This window comes from Lepidochelys kempii, chromosome 11 (assembly GCF_965140285.1).
Source record: "Lepidochelys kempii isolate rLepKem1 chromosome 11, rLepKem1.hap1, whole genome shotgun sequence".
In the NCBI taxonomy this organism is placed as follows: Eukaryota; Metazoa; Chordata; order Testudines; family Cheloniidae; genus Lepidochelys; species Lepidochelys kempii.
In genome coordinates this window covers 32,977,084-33,002,117 of record NC_136390.1, presented here as the reverse complement: position 1 = coordinate 33,002,117, position 25,034 = coordinate 32,977,084, and the positions used below count along the sequence as shown (strand labels likewise).

General features: G+C 45.1%; 2 protein-coding genes across 2 annotated transcripts in view; both read left to right on the top strand.

The window, feature by feature from the left end:
- LY75 (lymphocyte antigen 75) overlaps positions 1–15,515 on the top strand; it is an 81,902-nt gene extending 66,387 nt beyond the window's left edge. Inside the window, exons 34-35 of the mRNA XM_073305589.2 lie at positions 767–934; positions 12,262–15,515. Of these exons, the coding sequence (XP_073161690.2) occupies positions 767–934; positions 12,262–12,446 (353 nt within the window). The 3' untranslated portion in view covers positions 12,447–15,515. The remainder of the gene's footprint in view (positions 1–766; positions 935–12,261) is intronic.
- Positions 15,516–16,869: 1,354 nt separating this feature from the next.
- The window catches only part of CD302 (CD302 molecule), a 39,394-nt gene continuing 31,229 nt past the window's right edge, over positions 16,870–25,034 (top strand). The window contains exon 1 of the mRNA XM_073305597.1: positions 16,870–17,357. Within this exon, the coding sequence (XP_073161698.1) occupies positions 17,039–17,357 (319 nt within the window). The 5' untranslated portion in view covers positions 16,870–17,038. The remainder of the gene's footprint in view (positions 17,358–25,034) is intronic.

Below are 25,034 nucleotides of genomic sequence, written 5' to 3'. Positions count from 1 at the left end.
AGTGTGAAAATTGGAGATGGTGTTAGATTCTGGGCCAGTCCTAGATGCCCAGGTAGCAGCTTTGACAGAGTATTTTCCATCTGCGCCTGGCAAGACAAATATAAACCTTTCTCTCCAATGTGAACCTTGTCAGAATTATCCATGATTTTATCACCTCAAGACTAGATTGCTGTAATGCACCCTACATGGGGACTATTTAGAAGCTTAATCTATTGCTGGAATGCTGCAGTGCTCTTATTAAGTGGAGTCGCACATTGGGAGCACATTAGACCAGGACGCCATGATCTACACTGGCTTCCAATAAGTTTCTAGGTGGACTTTAAGCCCTAAATGATTTGGGACCTGGTTATCTGAGTATCACCTCTCCCTGTGCCACATTTAGGATGAGCAAAGGCACTTGCGCTGGAACTCCTTCAATATACATGAGACTGAGGTGCTGACGGCATTTTCTCTGCAGGTTGCTCAGTAATTGAACTTACTTCACTCCCAAACCTTGGTCTGCCAGATCCCAGATTTGTTAACCTGGGCATGCTGCAAAGCCTGTCTCTCTCAGGAAGGGTGCACTGAGATGGGTATATTTATATTTATGGGCAGTTTGTTGTCATTTGTTGTTTATGTAATCGGCACCCAGCTCACTGGATGGGCACCTACAGTTGATGTTTAGAAATGTGATGAAATTAATAAATTTCATTTTTCACATTATGCTGCAATATTGCAAATTTTGATGGTGATTTATGAAAGCAGTATTTGTGATCTTTCCCTACAGCTAAGTCCTTGAACTGGCGTGATGGTTCAGCAGTTAAATATGCCAATTGGGCAAACGGAACTTCAAAAGTCAATGGGAAATGCAGTGTTATCCTATCCACAAATGGAACATGGTCTGAAGTTGACTGCAGTCATAGTAAAGGCAGAGTTGTTTGTAAAGCTCCACTAGGTATGTCTTTCTTGTGTTTAATATACAATTCACTTTTTTTTTAAATTGTTGTACTGAAGGATTTTTATGTCAGGAAAGGTCTGTGTACACTCAGATGAAATTCACTCCAGAAGTCCTGTGGCTTAAGTGGGACTTAAATGATGTATAAATGGCCTTTGGTGTGTTCTCTGCCTAGGATAATGTGTCCAGTGTAGTTGTAGAAGAGTTACAGAGCTGATACTATCTTTTCTTTCATAGTTGTGAAGAATCTGGACTAATTTACATTTCAGTGTTGGCTTTAATTCAGAGGTTTTTTTATAAGACCAGTCTATGGTGCAAGGTTCATTTATCCTGTTTATTTTTAGGCTGCTTTTGTTTTTGTGAACAATGCAGCTAATTTCTGCTTTAATCTTTGTATGTTCAATACTTGGTTGCCACATTTCTATGCATGGGATATGTCATGTTGATGGGCACACTAGAAATGCATAGATAGATATTAGTAAATAGTTAGCGGTCTTCATCATAAGAATGGCCATACTGAGTCAGATCAGTGGTTCATCTAGCCCAGTATCTCGTCTTCCGACAGTTGCCAATGCCAAATGCTTTCAAAGGGAATGAACAGAACAGGGCAACTGTCAAGTGATCCATTCTATCATCCACTCCCAGCTTCTGGCAGTCAGAGACTAGGGACAGCCAGAGCATGGGGCTGCATCCCTGACCATCTTGACTAGTAGTCAATGATGGACCTATTCTTCATGAACTTATCTAATTCTTTTTTGAACCTAGTTATAGTTTTGGCCTTCACAACATCCCCAGGCAATGAGTTCCACAGGTTGACTGTGCATTATGTGAAGAAGTACTTCCTTTTGTTTGTTTTTAAACCCGCTGCCTATTAATTTCATTGGGTGACCCCTGGTTCTTGTGTTATTTGAAGGAATAATACTTCCTTATTCACTTTCTATACACCATTCATGATTTTATAGACCTCTATCATATCACCCCTTTGTCAGCTATTCTCCAAGATGAACAATCCCCATCTTTTTATTCTCTCCTCATATGGAAGCTGTTCCATACCCTTAATAACTTCTGTTGCCCTTCTCTATATCTTTTCCAGTTCTAATATATCTTTTTTGAGATGGGGTGACCAGAACTACACACAGTATTCAAGGTGTGGGCATACCATGGATTTATATAGTGGCATTATGATATTCACTATTTTATTATCTATCCCGTTCCTAACATTCTGTTAGCGTTTTTGACTGCTGCAGCACTATCCACGATGACTCCATTCTATTTCTTGAATGATAACCATCAATTTAGATCTCATCATTTTGTATGCATAATTGGGATTATGTTTTCCATTGTGCATTACTTTGCATTTATCAACATTTTGTCTGCCATTTTGTTGCCCAGTCACCCAGTTTTGTGAGATTCTTTTGTAACTCCTTGCAGTCTGCTTTGGCCTTAGGTATCCTGAGTAACTTTGTATCATCTACAAATTTTGCTCACTATTTACCCCTTTTTCCAGATCATTTATGAATATGTTGAACAGCACTGGTCCCAGTCCAGATCCCTTGGGGATCCTGCTGTTTACCTCTCTCTATTCTGAAAATTGACCATTTATTCCTACACTTTGTTTTCTGTCTTTTAACCAGTTACTGATCCATGAAAGGACCTTCCCTCTTATCCCATGACTGCTTACTTTGCTTTAGAGCCTTTGGTGAGGGACCTTGTCAAAGGCTTTCTGAAAGTCCAAGTACACTGTATCCTCTTGATCACCCTTGTCCACATGTTTGTTGACCCCCTCAGAGAATCTGATAGATTGGTGTGGCATGATTTCCCGTTAAAAAAGACATGCTGCTTCCTTCACAGCAAATCATGTTCATCTAGGTGTCTGATAATTCTGTTATTTACTGTCAGTTTCAACTAGTTCTTCTTCGAGTGCTTGCTCATATCAATTCCAATTCAGGTGTGCGCGCGCTGCGTGCACAGCCATCGGAGAACTTTTACCCTAGCAACACCCGATGGGTCGGCTGTGGAGCCCCCTGGAGTGGCGTCTTCATGGCACTCGATTATATACCCCAGCTGATCCAGCACCCCCTCAGTTCCTTCTTACCGCCCATGACGTTGGAACTGTGGAGTTCGGCTTCGCTGGCCTCCACTCTTCCTAGCACTTGCAGTTTCTAGTTTATAATAGTTCATAGTTGATAGTTTATAGTAGTTCATAGTTATAGTTGTAGTTAGTTAGTATTAGTGGGTTGGGGGGTTTCCCCTCCTTCCCGATTTTCTATTGGGCTCATGCACAAAGCTCTGGGATTCAAGCCCTGCGGTTCCTGCTCTAAGCCCATGCCAACAGGCAACCCCCACAACTCTTGCCTAAAGTGTCTGCGGGAGTCTCATCAAACAGACAAGTGCAGGATCTGCAAGGGTTTTTGTCCCTGGACCAAGAAGGAGCGGGACTTTTGTCTCAAACAGCTCCTTATGGAGGCGGCTTTTAGCCCTCAACCTCCTGCGGCGCGCCAAGATCCGGCACCAAGCACCTTGGTGCGCAGTGCCCTGGCGGCAGCAGTAGAAGCAGCACCGCAGTTGGACTCAGACCAAGACCCTGGCACCGGACGCTTCCTGGCACCGCAGCCAACATCATTGGCCCAGCACCGCTCCCACTCTCCTGCCCAGAAGCGGCACCGGAAGCCGGAAAAGGCTGGCCCACCTCCACAGAGACCAGCCCCCTTGGAACCGCCTCTGGAGGCGTATCCCGCAGGCGAGCACCTAGGGGCACAGTCTATGGCCTCGGCACTGTTGATTCCGGCCCCGGGAGGAGAGCCGTTGAGTCCGGTGCCCCTGGACTTCCCAGTACACAGCGTGGTCGAGGTCCAGTTGCCGTCCACTCCGGATACCTTTGCAGCTGCGAGGGAACTTATTGCCATGATGGTATCGGCATCCCCTCAGACTCATGGCAAGGCACCGGAACCTCCACGTGCAGCACTGTCCCGAGGAAAGCTGGCCCTGATCTACCCGTCGGCACCGTCAGTCAAGCCACGGAATGGGTCTCGTTCTCGGCACTATTCCTGCTCTTGACGCCGCTTGCACTCCTGACGCCGTTCGCAGTCCTGGCATCGCTCGCAGTCACAGCACTTGCGATGCTGGTCATACTCACGGTACCACTCCGACTCCTGGCACTGGTCCCGGTCATGGCACTGCTCTGCGCGGCAGTCACCGTCGAGGAGCAGATCCAGGACCCAACTCCACTCTCAACACTGCTCATTGTCTAGACCAGAGGTGAGCAAACTACAGCCTGCGGGCCACATCTGGCCTGCGGGACCCTCCTGCCCGGCCCCTGAGTCCTTGTCCCGGGCTTGCCCCCGGCTCCTCTCCCGCTGTTCCCCCTCCCCCGCAGCCTCAGCTCACTGAACCACCGGTACAATGCTCCAGGCGGTGCAGTGAGACTGCGAGCTCCTCAGAGCCGCGGCCTGACCTGGTGCTCTGTGCTGTGCAGTAAGGGGCAGGGAGCAGGGCAGGTTGGATAGAGGGCATGGGAGTTCAGGGGGGTGGTCATGGGGTGGATAGGGGTCAGGGCAGTCAGAGGGCAGGGAACAGGGAGGTTGAATGGGGGCAGGGGTCCTGGGGGGGCGGTCAGGAAGGAGGGGGGCATTGGATGGGGCAGTCGGGGTAGGGGTTCTGGGGGAAGTCAGGAGACAGGGAGAAGGGGGATTGAATGGGTGGAGTGGTTCCAGGGGGGCAGTAAGGAAGGAAAGGGGGCGTTGGATGGGGCGGCAGAGGGGCAGTCAGGGGCAGGGATACCGGGGCGGTCAGGGGACAGAGAGAAGGGGTGGTTGGATGGGGCAGAGGTCCCGGGGGGGGGGCCGTCAGGGAACAGGAAGGGTTGGATGGGGCAGGAGTCCCGGGGGGGGGGGCAGATAGAGGGTAGGGGACGGGCCACGTCCCCCTCCTCTAACCGGCCCACCATACAGTTTTTGAAACCCGATGCAGCCCCCAGGCCAAAATGTTTGCCTGCCCGTGGTCTGGACCCAGGTCCAGATCCAGATCCAGGCACTGTTCCAGGTCCCGGCACCGCTCCCCAGCATCACGGCATCGTTCACCATCACTCCGTCAGTGTGACCCAGTGCAGATCTGGTCGGCACCACTGTGGCCTCCCTGTTCTGTTTCCCATTCTTCGGGTTCGGAAGCTGGGTCGCCTTTCTCGGACCGCCACCACGTGGACCATAGCCACCTTGAGTGGGGGCTGGGCATTGGCAGGAGCAGGGTCCCGCTCAGGGGCCCACCCAATGGCCATTCTGAACATCCTGGGCATACCACCAGGCCCAGGGTGCTCCGTCTGGGGCTTCTTGCTCAGCCCCATCCGAGCCACAAGTGCCAGAGGCTGCCACCACTCGCCCCGCCCCGGAAGGCATGGAGACCGTAGTGGCTCCTCTTCCTGCTACAGGACCTCTTCGAACACTGGTTCCTGCTCCAGGCCCTGAGGTCGCTGGCACGGGACAGCTGGGCTCAGTTACGCAAGAGGCCTTAGATGACCCTCTCCCCCCTGTGGCGTCCTCCTCCTCCTCACCCGACGAGGCAGTGGCAGGCACTATAGTCTTGGGCCCCCCTCCCATAGACCTCTGTGCGCACCAGGACCTCCTGCGCAGGGTGGTCCACAATATGAACTTGCAAGTGGAAGAGGGGTAGAGGTGGAGGACCCGGTGGTGGATATTCCGTCAGTGGAAGCTCCGTCAAGGGTAGCTGTTCCCTTTATTCAGACTATCCAGTCCACCACGAGAACAATCTGGCAAACCCCTGCATCCATCCCACTGACTGCTAAGGGAGTGGAACGCAAATACTTTGTCCTCTCAAAGGGATACGATTATTTGTTCACCCACCCGCAGCCTTGTTCGCTAGTGGTAGCATTGGTGAACGAGAACGAACGGCATGGCTAGCAGGCCCCAGCTCCCAAATCGAAGGACACCAAGCTCCTTGATCTGTTTGGGCGCAAAGTTTATTCCTTGGGGGGGGGTCTTCAGCTCAGGGTCGCTAATCAGCAGGTGCTCCTGAGCTGCTACTCCATGCTGAAATTTAAGGAGTTAGTACCTCCTGAGTCCAGAGAGGAGTTTGGGGCCCTGGTTGATGAGGGCAAAACAGTGGCACAAACCTCGTTGCAGGCCTTGCTGGACACTGCGGATTCTGCTGCACGTACTTTGTCCTTGGGGATAGCGATGAGGCATATCTCCTGGCTGCAAGCCTCCAACTTGCCACCGGAGCTTTAGCAAACACTGCAGGACCTCCTCTTTTGATGGAGAAGGCCTGTTCTTGGACAAGACCAATTCCAGGCTACAAAGCCTTAAAAACTCAAGGGCGATAATGAAGTCCCTGGGCATGCACACACCAGCTACCCAGCAGAAACCCTTCAAACCCCAGCAGTCACAACAAAGCTCCTATCCTCAACCAAGACAGGATTTTTATAGGAGACGGGGGCATAATTGGCAGGACGAAGCCCTCCAATCCCCAGTCTGGGCAAGGGCAGGGTCCGTCCAAGACTTCGTCGGGCTCAAAACAGGCCTTTTGAAGGGATGCTCAAGGACAATGTACCAGACCTCATTCAGGATCCTACCACACCCTTCTTGAATTGTTTATCCCACTTCCACTATGCCTGGTCCCACATAACTGTGGACCGCTGGGTCCTCCGCACGGTGGAAGTGGGATGCTCTCTCCAGTTTTCTTCCTCCCCACCCTCCCGTCCTCCTTCCCCATCATGGACTCGTTTCATGAGAAACTCCTTATTCAGGAGGTTCAGACGCTCCTTGCCATGGAGGCGATCGAGGAGGTTCCAAGGTAGCTAAGGGACAGGGGGTTTTACTCCCGATATTTCCTAATCCCCAAGGCAAAAGGCGGGCTTCGGCCCATTCTGGACCTGCACGGACTCAACAAGTTCATGGTAAAGTTGAAGTTCCGCATGGTCTCCTTGGGCACCATTATACCTGTCCTGGATCCTGGAGACTGGTACGCTGCCCTAGACATGAAGGACGCGTATTTTCACATAGCGATTCATCCGGTGCACAGACACTTCCTCCGCTTTGTGGTCAACTGTGAACACTATCAGTTCATGGCCCTTCCCTTTTCCACGGTCTCTCCACGGCCCCCCGAGTGTTCACCAAATGTATGGCAGTCGTGGCGGGTGCAGGTATACCCTTACATGGACAAGTGGCTTATCCGGGCACGCACCAGAGAACAGGTGCAGTTCCACCTCCACTTGGTCATGGACACATTTAGTTGGTTAGGCCTCCTTCTCACCTTGCAAAGTTGACACTAGAACCGACCCAGAGAATAGCATTCATTGGGGCGGTTCTGGACTCCGTGCAGGCACGAGCCCTCCTGCAGGATGCTCGTTTCCAGGTTATAGTAGCCCTCATCCGGAGCCTTCAGAGCTTCCCAACCTCGTCAGCAAGAAGTTGCTTGAGTCTTCTCAGCCACATGGCTTCCTGCACATACGTGAGGAGGCATGTCAGACTTTGACTCCGCCCGTTACAAGCCTGGCTGGCATCAGTCTATCGCCCAGGTCGAGACAGCCTGAACTTGGTGGTCACCATCCTGGAGTGGATCCTGGCTTCCCTCCGATGGTAGATAGATCCCCGGGTAGTATTCGAAGGAGTCCCTTTTCACAGCCCACAGCCCTCCTTGTCCCTCATCATGGAAGCGTCATCCCTGGGTTGGGGTGCCCACCTTGGGAACATTCAGACGCAGGGCCTATGGCCCCCGTCCACGTTCTCTCTTCATATCAACATATGGGAGCTGATGGCGGTACGCCTTGCCTGTCAAGCCTTCCGGGAGCGGCTGCAGAGTCGTTGTGTGGCGGTCCTCACAGACAACACCACGGCCATGTTCTACATCAACAAACGGGGGGGGGGGAAGAGGCCCGCTCCTCCCCGCTCTGTCAGGAGGCCGTTCGACTGTGGGAATTCTGTATAGACCACTCCATCACCTGGTGGCTTCCTTTCTACCCAGGGTCCAGAACATGCTGGCGGACTACCTGAGCAGATTCTTCCGCTCACATGAGTGGTCCCTTCAACCAGATGTCATCTATCCCATCTTCCGAAAGTGGGGGTTTCCCCAGGTTGACCTCTTCGCCTCCCGCAGCAATCGGAAATGTCCAGCTTTCTGCTCCCTCTAGGGCCGCTCCCCGGGCGCTCTCAGAGATGCTTTCCTGCTCCCCTGGATGAGTCGTCTATTTTACCCCTTTCCCCCGTTTCCCCTGGTGCACAGGATTTTTGCTCAAAGTACGCAGGGACAGGGTGCGAGTGATTCTGGTAGCTCCGGTGTGGCCCAGACAGCACTGGTACACCATGCTCCTGGAACTCTCTGTGGGCGCTCCAGTCCCTCTGCCTCTTCTTCCAGACCTGATTACTCAGGATCACGGTCGCCTCTGCCATCCCGACCTACGATCTTTCCACCTTACGGCATGGATGCTGCGTGGCTGAACCCTGCAGAACTTCGCTGTTCAGAATCTGTGCAACAAGTACTGATGGGCAGCAGGAAGCCCTCCACTAGGGCCACATATATGGCGAAGTGGAAGCAGTTCTCATGCTGGTGCACTCAGCCCAACACACCCCCTCTCTAGGCATCCGTGCCTCTCATTTTGGAATACCTGCTGGGCCTAAAACAGCAGGGCCTGGTGGCATCCTCTGTCAGAGTTCACCATGCAGCGATATCAGCTTTTCACCCGGGTGTGAATGGCTGCTGTGTCTTCGCCAATCCTATGGTTGGCAGGTTCCTTAAGGGCCTTGACCATCTCTACCCACAAGTTCGACACCTAGTCCCGACATGGGACCTTAACCTGGTTCTCTCCAGACTCATGGGGCCCCTGTTGGAGTCACTGGCCACCTGCTCCCTCCTCTACCTCTCCTGGAAAACAGCTTTCCTTGTTGCTATCGCGTCGGCGCAGCAAGTCTCTGAGCTCAGACCCCTTACCTCCGAACCACCCTACTATATCTTTCATAAAGATAAAGTGCAGCTTTGGCCTCATCCGGCCTTTCTTCCGAAGGTTGTATCAGCCTTCCATATCAGCCAGGACATATTTCTTCTGGTTTTGCATCCAAAACCACATGCCAGTTGCCAAGAACAGCGGCTGCACTCCCTCAATGTCCGTAGGGCCCTCGCCTTCTACACTGAGCGTACGAGACCGTTCAGGAAGACGACCCAGCTCTTTGTCACGGTGGTGGACTGGATGAAAGGCCTCCTGGTTTCATCTGAGCGGATCTCCTTGTGGATCACGTTGTGTATCCGAACTTGCTATGATCTTGCCAGTGTATCGACCTCGCCCCTCACTGCTTACTCCACAAGGGCCCAGGCCTCATCGGCGGCTTTTCTGGCCAGGTGCCGATCCAGGAGATCTGCAGAGCCGCAACTTGGTCCTCGGTACACACTTTCGCTTCACACTATGCCATCGTCCAGCACGCCAGAGATGACATGGCATTTGGTAGAATGGTCCTACAATCCACGTTGATTCACTCCGACACCACTGCCTAGGTAAGGCTTGGGAGTCACCTAAATTGGAATCAATATGAGCAAGCACTTGAAGAAGAAAAACCAGTTACTCACCTTTGTAACTGTTGTTCTTTGAGATGTGTGGCTCATATCCATTCCAAATCCACCCCCCTTCCCCTCTGTTGGAGTAGCCAGCAAGAAGGAACTGAGGGGGCGCTGGGTCAGCTGGGGTATATATTGAGCACCATGAAGGCGCCACTCCAGGGGGCTCCACCGCTGACCCACCGCGTGTTGCAAGGGTAAAAATTCTCTGACGACCGTGCACGCAGCGCGCACACACCTAAATTGGAATGGATCTGAGCAACACATCTCGAAGAACAATAGTTACAAAGGTGAGTAACCGTTTGTTTTTTTTCTGGTACTGAAGTTAGGTTTATTGACCTGTAATTGCCAGGATTGCCTTTGGAGCCTTTTTTTAAAATTGGTGTCACATTAGCTATCCTCCAGTCATCTGGTAAAGAAGCTGAGTTAAGTGATAGGTTACATACCACACTTAATAGTTCTGTAATTTCATATTTGAGTTCCTTCAGAATTCTTGGGTGAATACCATCTGGTCCTGGTGACTTATTACTGTTTAATTTACCAATCAGTTCTAAAATCTCCTCTGTTGACACCTCAATCTGGGACAGTTGCTCAGATTTGTCACCAAAAAGAATGGCTCGGGTGTGGGAATCTCCCTCACATCCTCTGCACTGAAGCGTGATGCAAAGAATTCATTTAGCTTCTTCACAATGGCCTTATCTTCCTTGAATGCTCCTTTGAACCTTGATCATCCAATGGCCCCACTGATTGCTTGGCAAGCTTCCTGCTTCTGATGTATGTAAAAAAAAAATTGCTGTTAGTTTTTGAGTCTTTTCCTAGTTGCAAAATTCCAAAATTTGCTAGTTCCAGAATTCTTCTGCTGGCATGTACCAAGTGTATACCATCAGTCTACATTCCCTAATATCTAGTCTGCTGTAGGACAGAAGTGTGTTTTCCAAAGTTTATTAATAGCTACAACAGAAATAAATATGGGGGGCTACAGAATACCAGTGTTTGTCTTCTTTCCTGCCCCACCAGTGGACCTCACATGGGGAGGCTGGAATTCATGGTTTTAGTACTGTGGCTGGTCCTGTGGGCAGCAGCTGCATGTATGTGGCATGCCACAGAAAAGTTGAGGGTGCCACGACCTGATCACTGAGAGATCAGTTTGGAGCACTAGCATCTTAATGGCTTCATTTGTGTATGCAGTGTTACCATGATAGCTGCGTAGATTTCAGCAAAATCTAGAATGCGTGTCCATGTCATAGAATAATCTCTATAAGTTTCCTTCATAGAAGCAAGTTTCCCCCTTACTAAGATACCCGTCTTTGCTAGCTATTTCTGTATAGGATGTGGCACTATGCTTTTTCCATTGAGGAGCAAGAATTACTTTAGCTATGAGTAAGAAGTCCCATGTTCAAGTTTATCCATTCTTGCACGCAGACAAGCTACACTAGACTACGGTCTTGTTTACTCTTAAAGGTTTGCTGGTATAACTTTACCTGCCTGATGGCTGGGGAAAGGATTCAGTTCCCATACTGCTACTTCACATTTCACTCCTTCCAGGATAGAAATCAGTTACTTGGGTCAGAAAGGGTCCTTGGAAGCAGTGGGATCTTTCAGATTTTGCCTATACCTCCATGGAAGTTGAGAGGGAGGAACAATGGGAAGCTAATATCTTCTCTGACCCTGCCTCAGAAATGGGTTTCCTCCTGCTTCTAGGAAGCTCAGGGACTTCGGAATTAAGTATGCACTGAGGTACAAAGTACATTTAAACAGTGACGAAAACCAACGTTAAAGACTTTAGGTTTTTATGCTTCAGTGGAAATGTTTTCAGTAGTTAGACCTTTAAAGCGTGTCTCCACTTCAAAATTTGCTACTTCTGTTTTTCAAAAAATGTTCATGTCAGAGGACCCAAAGTACACTCAGTTATATTGAGTGCAATTCCACATTGATTGAAATGTAAATAATTTCTCAATAGATTAAGAAATGTCAGCAAAGTGATTCAAAATTAGCTACTAGATTAAATGGCACAAAACTTTGTTAAAACAGAGTTAATATTGTCCAGCAATATCTTGCGCCCTTCCAGAATGTCAAGTTCAGACTTCAGAAAACCGGGAAACACAGAGCTAAGGTACCCCATGTAACCTTAACTCTGGCCTCTTTGAGCAGTGCCCCCAAAACACTCCTACTACACATGCTCGCTCTATCTTTTCACTGTAAAGGAAAGGAGCTATATGCACTTGCCCTGCACTCAAACACTTAACATACTCTCCTGATAGACTACCACACTTGTGAAATTCAACAATCACTTCCCAAGTATATGCAAAAAAGCATTGCTAGAATAGTCACCTTTAATTTAGGAAAAGCTGCTTGTTTTTTGTTTTTTCTGGGGTGCTGTATCCCAGGACACTGTGGCAAATGGCCCCAAATTTAGATCACTGACCCTATTCTGAATCTCCAGGAGGCAAACCAAATTTCAAGGCAATCCAAGTAACCAGATGAATTGTAGCACAATTAGAACAGTCCAGCTTTAAACAGAAAGGGCTTCTTAACCTTAATTATATTGGAGCTTGTGCTCAGCTATAATATTTGGCACCTATAGGAAACTAGCTTTTGAATTGATGGTGTGGAAAATATTAGTGTGTGTCTGTAAGACTTAAAATAGAGTTCCTGAACTTCAATAAAATGACTTTATAATAGATTTATACATACTAGTATAAAACTTTGCTGTATAACAAATATTTTTCAGTCAAAAACACTGATTAACTATGTTCATTTCTCTTTTACAGGCACAAATCATACTGGAGTGGCTATAGCATTTGCTCTGTTAATTATCCTAGTCTTGGTTGCCGGATTAATTTGGTATCTCTACAAAAAGAAACGGCTTCAGTGGGGTGGCTTCTTTGCAGTACGCTATGAACGAGGGATGAATGAAGATGAGACTGATAGTATGTTTACCAAAGATGGTTACTGACAAACTGTTCTTACTAATGGTTTTATTACAAATTCCACTGTGTGAAACTATGGGGAATGGGCTACTTGACACTTTATTAGTTCCTTCTGAAAAATGAGTAAGATGATTATTATCTCGTGGCTAAATTATGCCCTCTAATACATGTGTGCAATTTTAAGGCAGTGGGAGTTAACTGAATTTGGCCTTACCTGTAAATCTTGCACAAGGTAGAAGTTCCCTGAGCCTCTATAGCTCTGTGATTCCATATTAACTCTGGGTACTGCCTCTAAAATCTTTACCTACATTATCTTTTCTTTTTACCAAAAAAAAAAAAAAAGAAAGAAAGAAAAAGGTGTTTTGGGGGGTTACGGGTGAGGAATAGACATTTAAACTGCAAACCAAACAAACTTTAAATTAAATATCTACCTTTTTCAGACAATTATTGATTTAAACCATTGGTATCAAAAGACATACATTTTGAAGTACCGTACGTTCCCTGTTTCTAGCATTGGGTCACCCTGCAACAACTAGCACAAAATATGATGATAAATACCAGATAAATGATATTTGGAATAACCACTTTTGTAATAAGTCGTTAAGTATCAACTGTGATATAATACAGAAAGGCTTGTAACCACTGACAATTTCTGTTCCTACTGAGGTAGAATCTTAACATTTGGAATGCTCATTATGGTCCATTGAGTGCAAGAGAGAAAAAAAATTATATATCTGAACATTGATTTTTTTTTTCTCGGAGGCCACCAAAAGGCCATCATCACTCTTCCCTGTCATATTGAACGATTGTTCAGGTGTCCTTCAGAGCTAGAATCATGATGTAGAGTATGCTCTTTCACTATGGGATTCTATCAATAAGGAAATATCCCTATTAAAGAACCAGGTAACACTTAAGTCTGAGCCTATTGCAGGCTCATACATGAATAGCCATGACCTCCGAATATACTGCTGGTGTCCACACAACTGGGATTAAGGGCTAAATACAAACATGAGCAAAATTCAAACCTTATGTAAATATTCTGTTATCTTCTAAAAACAGTTCAATGAATGGTGTACTTTTCACTGTAAGGAGACTCTCTTTTAAGCAAGAATTTTCAGTCTTCTTTCATAGGCTCTGATTTGTGGGTGATGCAAGTACCCCATAGTAGGCATGTTGAAAATCAATTTGTGGGAATGGGGAGGGAGTTGTAAAGGAAGACTAGCCTTAAACTAGTAGTTAGAGAATAACCTTTAAATCTGCCAAAATCCATCCTATGTTTTTAAAGTTGGTATAGAATTAGATCTGAATGATGATGTCCTGCACTAACACATGGGAAAGACTCACAGTTCATTTCCTAGTCTGTTGCACTCTGTTGTGTTCAACTCCAGTTCAACTCCAGTTGTGTGCATACATGCTACAAATTCTTGATCTATTTACATATTAGTTAAACTTGATTTTTATGTGCTGTGTCAATTGCCTTTCCTATATACTCAAAAAAGGCTACTAGAGTGAAGGGTTTTTTAAAATATATAGTTCTTGATTAAACCATTACAGTAAGTCACTGTGTGAAAGTGGAATAATAATTGTAAGAAAAATGTTTCTTACTGCACATTGTCCGTTTAAGATCAGACCTGTTTACCGTTTTGAAGGAGTGAATGCTATTTAAGTAAAAAAAGAAAAACCAAATAAAACGAATACTGTATACAAAAGACCAAATTAATCCCTGGTGTAATTCCATTGACATCAGTGTTATTACATCAGTAGTACATTTGGCCAAATAAGATGAGAATACTACTGATTTTTTTAAGATACACTGTTAAGGGTGGCCGGCCAGAGAGCCTATTTATGAGCTTATTTTTGTTGCTAATGCAACACTTTCCTATGTGCTTGTTTGCACTGTTCTGATATGCAATCTTTTAAAATAATATTTAGAAGTACAGTATCTCTCTAGCAAGATTCTTGTAGATGGTTTTAGTACCCGTATACAAGAATAGGTACCAGACAAGCACGCTCAAGAAAATAGTTCTGTATTAGTTCTCTAATTGGCCATAACTAAGAAAAGAAAGTAAGAAAGAAATTGGCCTTATAGCAATTTATGCAAAAAACTTTTGAAATTGGCTGCAATACCTTGGAGTAAATTTTAGGTAAAACGTGTGGCTATTTAACTTTGTTGCTGTGCTTCACATATTGCTTTTACAATAGTCTGGTTCTTGTGATCCTCTATTTTATTATAGTTATGAAACATTTATATTACAGTAGCACCAAGCAGAGTGGGGTCTTACTATGGTAAGTGTTGTACAAACACATGAGGACACAGTTCTTGTCTCTACTGTGTATTTAATGACAAAAATTTCCAACTAATGTGATAAAATAAAATATTATCAATAAAGCGATAGGCAGCATGGCCATGATCCAGCAAAGCACTTAAACGTGCGTAATTTCAAGTTAACATAAATGCTTAAATGTTTTGCTGGATGGGGTCTAAAATTAATGGATTTAGAGAAGTTTGTACTGTATTAAATAAAGTTGTATATGGTTCAGTGTCCTTTTCTAACAAAAGTACAGATCAGGGTATATTCGTACAAATATAAATTAGATACATGTGTGTTCAGCCTTGCTAGTTTTATGACTGTTTGCACTTATGGGCTTGCCTGGATGTGAATTTACAGACAGAAAGTGTATTTTTAATGTTATTACCAAGATAACTAACTTATGATTTCAGGACATACATGAATATACAATAAAAGGATACAGTGTTTTTATAAAGTGTTTCATGTGTGTATTGTTGTGAATTATGTAAATAATTTTGTAAAGCACACTTCCAATGTTTTTTGCAATATACCAATAAATGGAATCTTGGGTAGCTTTTATTTCATTGAGCACAACTGTCTTAGCATAAATGAACAGCCCATTTTCTGGACTGAAGTGTACAGTGAGGATAATATACAAACATGCTCTTCTTCACTCTTGAAAGAATAAAATTTATAAAGTCAGCCTAATTTTTTTGCTTGTGTGGGAAAAATTAACAGAGCTGAATGTTTGTAGAGCACCTAGCACAATGGTGTTTCTACCAAAGAGTAATAACTAATATGATAAGGAGGTTGAGTAGAAACTTTGTGACTGATAAAAATTGGTGCTGTTGAATTCTTTTATAATGAGGAAAACATGTTACTGTGGAATACAAGAAGACTCCTAATGACTACCAGGCTTCTGCTGCACGGAGCTGGCAATACTTAAAGAGAAATCTGGCCAATTTAAGCATTTAATACGTGCTAAGGTCTGATTCACTGGTGTCCATTTAATGAACCTCTGAAGTTGCGTAACAGCCCACAAGGGAATTCCCCTGAAAATAGGGGAAGTACCCATCAGGTGTAGTCATCTTATCTTCTAGCCTCAAGATACTTTGTCTGATGTATAATGAGACACATCAGTTATAAAATTTACATACCATCTTGTCTTTTTAAGATTTACTATGAATTCTCTCCTACCTAAAGAGACCTCTTAAATCTTTTTGGGCCAAATTCTGCTGTTCATACTGATATAAATCTCCCATTGACTCCAGTAAGAGCTTTTACTCAAGAAAGGACTGCAGAATTTGATTTTTTGTTAGCAAAGGAGACAAAAGGTCCTACAATGGTGGAGCCTGATTAAATGCAGGGCAGACCTTCTTCATTGGTGCTCAAGAATTAAGATAGGGGTTATTTTATCTTAATGTAATAGTATTTGTGGGTGAAGTTTACTGGGTATATTATAAATGTTAACTTATTCTAAAATGCTAAAGGACAAGAAGAAGCATGAGAAAATGGGCTTTTTAAAAAACTATGTACTTCAACTCAAACTGGGAGTTGTCATGGGCCTCAAAATATATGCATCTATATTCTTAGTGTCATTTGTAGTTTAAATTCCTTGGGGATGGGCTACATCTTCTGTGTTTGCACAGTATCATGTGTAATAAAAGGTGTGACAGAGGAGTGTGTGTAAAAGATTGATCTTTGTTATCCAGCCTCAGTCACATGACATGGGTCAAGGCTACCAAAGTTTCTGTGTCTGTCAAATGGCAGAGGTCAGTAGCCTACTGACTCCAGTGGCTACTGTTGTTTCCCTCCCCATGCCTGCGTTGCCTGTTTCTCTCCTGTTGGAAATAAAATGCAAACAATATAACCCAAACGTAACCCCCACCACGGAATAGAGACAATTGATAAATACAGACAGCTAGGCCAGGCTTTTCCATTGCAGTTCACAGGCATGTTACCAGCACAATCGAATACTGTTGAGATTGCAACCTTATTTCAATTCAGTTTTCAACTTTTGTACTCAGAGCCTATTCCATGGTAGTTTCCACGGGAAGAGGGGCGTGCAGAAGTGCCGAGGTCAGGCGTTTAGAGGAGCCATCTAAAAGCGAGGGGGGAGATGGAGGACAGAGCACGTCTTACACTAGTGAGGTGAGGGGAGATTTCTCCTGGTAGTGAACTTACAGCGTCCGCTGCGCTGTGCCTGGTGGCTAATACGAACCGTTCGGAAGGCAGGGCAGCTGAAGGCGGAGGGAAGCAGAGCTGGCTCTGGACAGCCCAGGCACCTGGGGCTGGGCGTGACGGCTGGCCCCGGTCATGCCCAGCAGATGCAGCGTGAGCCCCGCGCTGGAGCCAGCCCTGTTGGGAGCGGCGCGTTAGCCCAGCCCAGCCTAGCCTGCAGGGGCTGGCAGGCTTCGGGGGCCGCACGCCCGGCCCCGGCCCGGCCCCGGCCCCGGCCTGCCCCCGCAGTGGGTGGTGTCCGGCCGGCGCGCTGTTCCCCCCTGCAGGCGCAGCCCCGGCGGGAGGGGTCGGAGCCGCAGCCTTCCGAGAGCCGGCGCGAACTAGAGTGGGCCGGGGCTATGGAGCCCCGTTTCCCCGCGCTGCTCTGCCTGCTGGGTCTCCTCGCCACCGCCTCCGGAGCAGCCGGTAAGGTGCTCCCCTCCCGCGCCTGTCAGCCCCCACCCTCCGCTCGGGGCGCGGGGCCCCTGCCTCCCAGCAGCTGTCCCTCTCCGGCCGGGCGGGCGGGGCGTGACACCCGCTGCGGGAGGAAGCGCAGCCTACGCTGCTGGGTTTGCGGCCCGCGGAGTGGATGGGGCCCCCAGCTCGAGGGAAGGTCCCCCGGTCCCCGTCCCCCCCCCCGCGTTCATTGTAAGTCCATAGAGGGGAGGAGTTCACGCTGCCAGTTGCATATTTCCCATTGCGGGGGCGCTGTGTTGGGCATTGCAGGCCCCTGGGGGTTGCTGCTGTCTGACGCTCTTGGCCTGCCATGAAAATAGATATTGGCTGGGCTAGAAAAATAGGCTCTGTTTTTAAACGTGTGAGCGAAAACATGTTAACTAGCCCGACTTGAAACAGGACTTTGCACCCACTGCAGCAGACATGGCCGGTTGTGTTAAAAAACCTGATAGCCGGCAGTGGTCAGCCTTTAAGGGAGTCTAGTGTTAGCCACAACCAGCAAACATTTTGAAACACAGCCTATTTCCAAATCTAGACAGGGCCACAGTCCCGTTATGTTTTTAGTCTTGCTCCTCATATAAAATCAGATGAGAGGCAAATTCATTTCCTGTTACTCAGGAGGGAAGAGAAGGCTTTGTGTTGTGTGCTGAGAAGTTTCATTTTCTGGAAAGTCCATTTGGCTAATGTATAGCTATTGAGAAACAGTGCAAAGCAAGGAACCCTTCTGACATGGGGCATTAAAAAAAAACATAATATAGTCTGGAGTGAGTGCCTTCTCATGCTTTTTTATCAAAACTAACGACCCAGTCCTGCAAAAATGTAGACATATGTTCAACTCTAAGCATGTGAATAGACCCATTAATTTTATTTCAACTGGACAGTTTGAGTGAGTAAAGTTAAGTACGTGCATAAGTATTTGAAGGATTGGGACGTAATTGTGAAATGAAAAGCAGCAAAGGAAAGAACCAGTTAAACTAGGAAAAATGACACATGCGATGTGCTCCTATCAGTTAAATGCCTAATACCTGGGAACAATATTTTCCCCTTACCCAGGGTAGGCTTTTAAATAGAGCTTTTCTATTTCTAGTTATATAATAGGACTATGATCCTACATAATTGTGGTAAGGAAAGTGTGTGCACATTATCAACATATATATCAGCATTATGGCATAGAAAAAAATCATGTTAGTCTTGCAATTTATGAAAGAATTGCATTGCTACACAGTCATAAGTTATATGATTAAGTGGTTTTGATTTTTCAAAGTACTTCAAAAGAAATGAAGAGGGTTTTCTCCTTTTGAATTTTTCAACATTTCTGCATTTTTCCTAGATAATGCTATTTACTTACTTTTCCACTTAACATGACTAATAAACTGATCAGTGTTATTTGTTAATGCACCAACATAATGCTGCTGTGTTTAGGTTACAAATTGTGTAGGGAAATGTTTAAATTTAAACAAAAAATGTTTTCATTTTTTTTAAAAAAAGTTTTAATTGTTATGGTAAAAGTGTCTAATGACTTGCATGCTTGCTTATACATCGTGACCCCATTCAGGATGAAACTCTCCACAGAAAGAGCAAAAGATACTGTGCAGTAACTGCACACAGAGACTAGCTCTTCTTTGTCTTGTCAGTTGAGGTACTGAAATTTCTGTGTGTCGCAGAGTAGCTACGCATAGTAGGAAGATAGGTGCACAAGCTCACAACAGCCTTGGACTAGGGTTTTCCCAGATGTAAAACTCAGGTGACAGTGGCTATTTCTCCACTGCATAGCTAACCTGGGTGACTGAGCACCTGGATCAGAGCATTCAGGTTAGCATAGCCTTGGGTATCAGCCTCCCCACTGCAAACCCCTACCCTAGTTACTGTGTCTTCACTGTTTCTGCTCTCACCCGCGTGTGTCTGGGGGCATGGTTCTTTGTGTTGAAATGCTCTAGGATTCTTTTCCGGTCAGTTAGGGAAGAACTTGTCTGTCCTTCAGGGGAAATTGTGGGAAGGCATTGTAGGGCTATCAGCGCTTGAATGATTTTTCCCCTCTGGATCCTCATCGCAAGGTGGATTCTAGCATGAGTTAAAGCAGAGCCCAGAATCTAATTCACGCTGCCAGCCTGGTAAGCTAGCCTAGGTTTAAAGCACCTCCAAATCCAGACCAGTGGCTTTTTTTTTTTTTTTTTTTTTGGTGGATGATAGGTGCGTTAACCGGGGCCTTACCTGGTTTTTAGCCTAAACTGTGCCTTGTAGACATACCCTATTTGTTCAGGAAAGAGACAGGCAGAAGAGCTGCTTCTGGGAACAGGGTAGAGGTGACTTACTTGGGGCCTGGGTAATGGGGAGTTGCCTCTGTGCAGTTTCTTACAATCCCTGTGTGTGGAATCAAGACTTGTGTACATTTGGTAAATAAATAAATTACAGTAAGAAAATACCTGACTGCTTAACTGATTTCTGCTTCAGATGGGAAACTGAACTGCAAAGCCTCAAAAATCTGCTACCCTTGCCAAAGGAGCAACATTATTTCTTTGTATTTACAGTAATGCCTAGAGGCTCTTAGGCGATGTCTACGCTAGCACTTCTGTTGGTAAAACTTTTCTCAGTCAGGGGTATGAAAAAACCACACCTCTGACCGACATAAGTTTCCCTGACAGAAGCGCTGGTGTGGACAGCGCTGTCGGTGGGAAATGCTCTCCTGATGACATAGCTACTGCTGCTCTTTGGGGGTGGTTTAATTATGCGGATGGGAAAGCTCTCTCCCATTGGCATAGAGTGGCCTGGCTACCCAGGAGACCTTACAGCGATGCAGCTGCAGCGGTACAGCCGTGCTTCTCTATGGTCTGTAGTGTAGACATAGCCGAAGTGAGATCAGGGCCCCATTGCGTTAGTCACTGCTCAAACACATAGGGCTAGTCTACACTAGAAGTATTACAGCTGCACTGCTGTAGTGCTTCTTGTGAAGATGCTCTGTGCTGAGAAGAGAGCTCTCCCATCGGCATAATAAAGCCACCTCCATAAGAGGCAGTAAGTATGATGTCAGGAGAATCTCTCCCACTGACATAGTGCTGTCCACACCAGCACATAGGTTGGTGTAACTTATGTCATCACCCAGGAGAGTGGCTTATTCACACCCTTGAGTGGCGTAAATTATAGTGACATAAGTGGTAGTGTGTACAAGCCCATCGTAAGAGAGCATCTGCCCAAAGAGCTTGCAATCTAAATAGACAAAATAATTAAAGGGTGTGGGGAAAGAATTAAAGCGTGGAGAGGTGAAGTGACTTGTCCAAAGTCATAAAGCAGGTCAGTAGCAGAACTAGGAAGATAACACAAGCTTCCTGAGTCCCAGCCCACTGCCTTATCCACTACCCCAATCTGGCTCTTGGACAAAACCCTAGAGTTTGGGCCAGGATCCAAGTAGCAGTTGCACACTATAGATTTGTCTACAGACTCTACACAAACAATTAGATTGCAGCTAGCTCTGGTGTGAATCTGATCCTCACTAGCTTACCGCAGAGTCTGTTTATGTGCAAAGTTCATTAATGAACTATTGACGCGTCTGCAGGGTCCATACAGACAGTTAGACTGCAGCAGATTAGTGTATGGTAGATTCACACTCCAGCTGGCTGCAGTCTAATTGTTTGTGTAAACAAAACTTCTTGGATAGCTACTTGTCTACTTTGTGCTGCCCTTGATACATGGAATGGGGGTACACTTCATGCATACTGGCCTTCTCGCTGTGGGAAAGATTGTCCCCATCTGTAGAAAATCCCATGAGAGGAGAGTTGTGGGGGGATGATAATTCCAGGCAGGTCCCCTTGCTGACTTTTCTCCCACATTGTTCTGTGGGGTGGGATGGAAATTCTCTCTCTCACCCTTCCACCACAAAAGGGAAAGGGATTTGGTCTCTGGAAGTACAGGACCATCTGGATGTAGATTATGTGCCTTCCCACTCCTTTCTGGCCTGAAATTGCTCTTTTTGATACATGCATCCTCCCGTCCAGACACATCCATGCCCTCTCAGTCAGCATAGTACCATTAGCCTACAACAGTGGTTCTCATCCAGGAGTACATGTGCCCCTGGGCGTACGCAGAGGTCTACCCATCTAGATGTTTGCCTAGTTTACAACAGGCTACATAAAAAGCACAAGCAAAGTCAGTACAAATTAAAATTTCCTACAGACAATGACTTGTTTATACTGTCTTGTATACTATACACTGAAATGTAAGTACAATATTTATATTCCAATAGATTTATTTTATAATTATATAGTAAAAATAAGGACGTAAGCAATTTTTCAGTAATAGTGTGCTGTGACACTTTTGTATTTTTATGTCTGATTTTGTAAGCAAGTAGTTTTTAAGTGAGGTGAAACTTGGGAGGGTAGGCAAGACCAGTCAGACTCCTGAAACGGGTACAGTAGTCTGGAAAGGTTGAGAGCCACTGGCCTACTACAAGCATGTTACAAATGGTTGGTTTTGAAGTGTAGGTAGGGCCTGAGTGTTGAAGAATGTATGGTATATTTCACAATTTACAGCAAATTTGTGTTGTAACTGTCATTCATTTACTGATTTTTTTTGCCTTGACAGTATTTTAGTTTCTCTTTTCTGTTGTCGAAAATAACTACATGTAATTGCGTATGCAAAATATAGGGCTTAAGAGTTTGTGGTGGTTCTATTTCTTTCTTTTTTAATCAAATGTACCATCTGTTCATTGCTCTGGACATATGCTACACATTTTTAAAAAATTGAAAGGGTGAAATAAATTCTGTGGCTTGTGAGTGATTCCATGGCTTTATGGCTGAACATAAACAAAAGACAAGTATCAAGATTTTAAAAGTGGATTGTGATTTAGGTGAGTTTAAGTGGCTGCATTGTTGCCATTTCTGCAGTGCTGCTTTATTTTTAATAGTATTATATGAAGTACTTAGATTTTTATGGTTAGAAAAGACTATTCTGTTCTTAATAAGTGTGTGAAACTCTTACTAACTAAACCCAATGGAGGGTGATTAAGTTATTTAATATGGCTTTAAAGGGGTATAGCTATAAGCAATGGGATGGAATTAAACAAGGAGAAATGTGAGCTAAATATTAGGGGGGGGAATTTCAATAATGAGCTCTAGAAGGATGGGGAAGTCTCCCATGAGAAATGGGGCAGTTCATTTAAAACTGAACTTGACAAAGCATTAGGAAAATATACATTTCTACCAATGGAAGAATTGACTTTCAAATGCTGCAGAACTTGTAAAATGTGATTAATCCACTTTTATTCTTTATTATAAAAATAATTTAATCAACAGAAGTGGCCACCAACCACATGAAGGTCCTAACTGGAAACTAACTTTTTTTTTTTACTGATTTATAATACATTTATTTTGTATTGATTGAGGTTTTACTGTGGTTACATGGTACTACAGTCTGTATCTGAAGCACCCCTGGGTATGTACTTGTGATACAGAGAAGCATCTAAAGTATTTATAATCTAAACAGCACTGGTTATTGGTGTTATCTACTTTTTAGCACCAGTAGAATAATTATTTTTTCTAAGGCTCCTTCCTGTTAAAAATAGTGTGTTAATGATAAGAAATGAAACAAACAATTACTGCAAAGTGTTGGGGTCTTCTTTTATAATTGAAATCCCTTTGTATTCACATTTCTTGTGAAAATAGAGGTCTGCTCTCCCATGTTTGCTTGTTGGGGAATGCACATAGATACTCATAACCCATCAAATATTTTCAAAAGTCAGGTGTATATGAGAATCCTCAAGTACTTTTCAGATATTAGTGAGGTTAACCTCACAATCCTTCTTTAATGGATTATGAAATTGAGGCATAAAGGAAGCATATATATTAGAAAAATTGGTACCTGTATTTTTGCAATAGCCAGGAATGGTGCAGGTGTACCTGGGCTAAACTGTTTGATTAGCTAGGTTTTGGATGTTTTTATCACCTTGCATGAAAACTTGTGTGCTGGAGTCACATCCACACTAGTGGTTGATCCCCATTGCTAGCTGTTACTGTAAAACAAATTGCCAATATTCTAAGTGCGAATGGAATTGCAGAGGAAGTCTGTGGCAGAAATGAGTAAAACCCAGATCCCTGTACACCTATGCCTTAACCACCAGACCATGCTTCCTCCCTGTACAATATATAGTTCATATATACTTTTTTTTAAATGTGAGTAAAAATCATCTCACTTATACATTACTGCCCCATAGCCTGTAAGAAAAGATAGAGTGAGGTATAGATGGGTATAATAAGGTGTTTTTATTTAAAACAAAAGTATATGAAAGGTTTCTAATATTAGAAACCAATATTTTCCTCTTCCTTCTGTATGTCACTTGTCATCTTAGATTTTTAATCTGATCAGGGATGGGAAGCATATTGTTAATGTGCTGCTTGTACATATCCTAGCACAAGGTGGCCCTGATCCTGACTGAGGCCTCTGGGCATTACTGTAATACACATAATTCCTACTAGAATTAATTCAAATTGTATTAATTGTATTAACTGTGTAAATGCCACATATGCATGGATCATGTATTTCAAAGCAAACAGATGCACCTTAAAACTCTTGGCCATTAGCAAGCCTATGAAAGACTTGCCCAACTGGAAATGTAATTTTGATTTGTCTTATAAACACACCTGAGCTTGGCCTAAACTAGAGAATGATTGTAGGTCTAATTGACACAGTACTTAAAATGTTGGTGGCAGCTGGTAGCCCCTATACATTAGGACTCTCAATTTTGCTACCACCAGTAAAATTTAACTGATTTTAGTATTAGTAGGAAGTTTTGCAAAATGTCCCAAGACAAGTTTGGAGAGAAAAATGTACTCACTTCCCCATCTAGAGTTTCTGTGGTTTAGCGGAAGAACAAGCAGTTCTGTGAGGAATTCACTCCAGAGCTGAGAATCTTTTTGAGATATTGTGATTGATCAGATGCCTCTTTTCGAGATATTGTGTATTGATCAGTGCAAAGCACAGGAATTGTTTCTGTTCCTGGCTGTGTAAAAGTAAAAGAAACTGCTGAGATGGTTTGCTTTTTTAAGGGTATGTCTACACTACCAAATTAGGTCGATTTTATAGAAGTTGATTTTTACAAATTGATTTTGTACAGTCAATTGTGTATGTCCCCACGAAGCGCATTAAGTCGGCTGAGTGTGTCCTCACTACCGTGGCTAGCATCAACTCACGGAGTGGTGCACTGTGGGAAGCTATCCCACAGTTCCCGCAGTCTCTGCTGGAATTCAGGGTTCAGCTCCCAATGCCTGAGGGGGCAAAAACATTGTCACGAGTGGTTTTGGGTACATGATGTCAGTTTCCCCTCCCTTCCTCTGTGAAAGCAACTGCAGACAATCATTTCATGCCTTTTTTCCTGGGTTACCCGTGCAGACGCCATAGCATGGCAAGCATGGAGCCCGCTCAGCTCACCACTGCTGTTGCAAGCATTGTAAACACCTCACGCATTATACTGCAGTATGTGCAGAACCTGGCTAAGAGATGGCAGCACGAGGACGATTGTGAGGAGGACATGGACACAGACGTTCCTGAAAGCACGGGATGTGGCAGTTGGGACATCATAGCGGCAGAGAGGCTGGTTGATACAGTGGAACACCGATTCTGGGCCCAGCAAACAAGCATATACTGGTGGGACCCATAGTC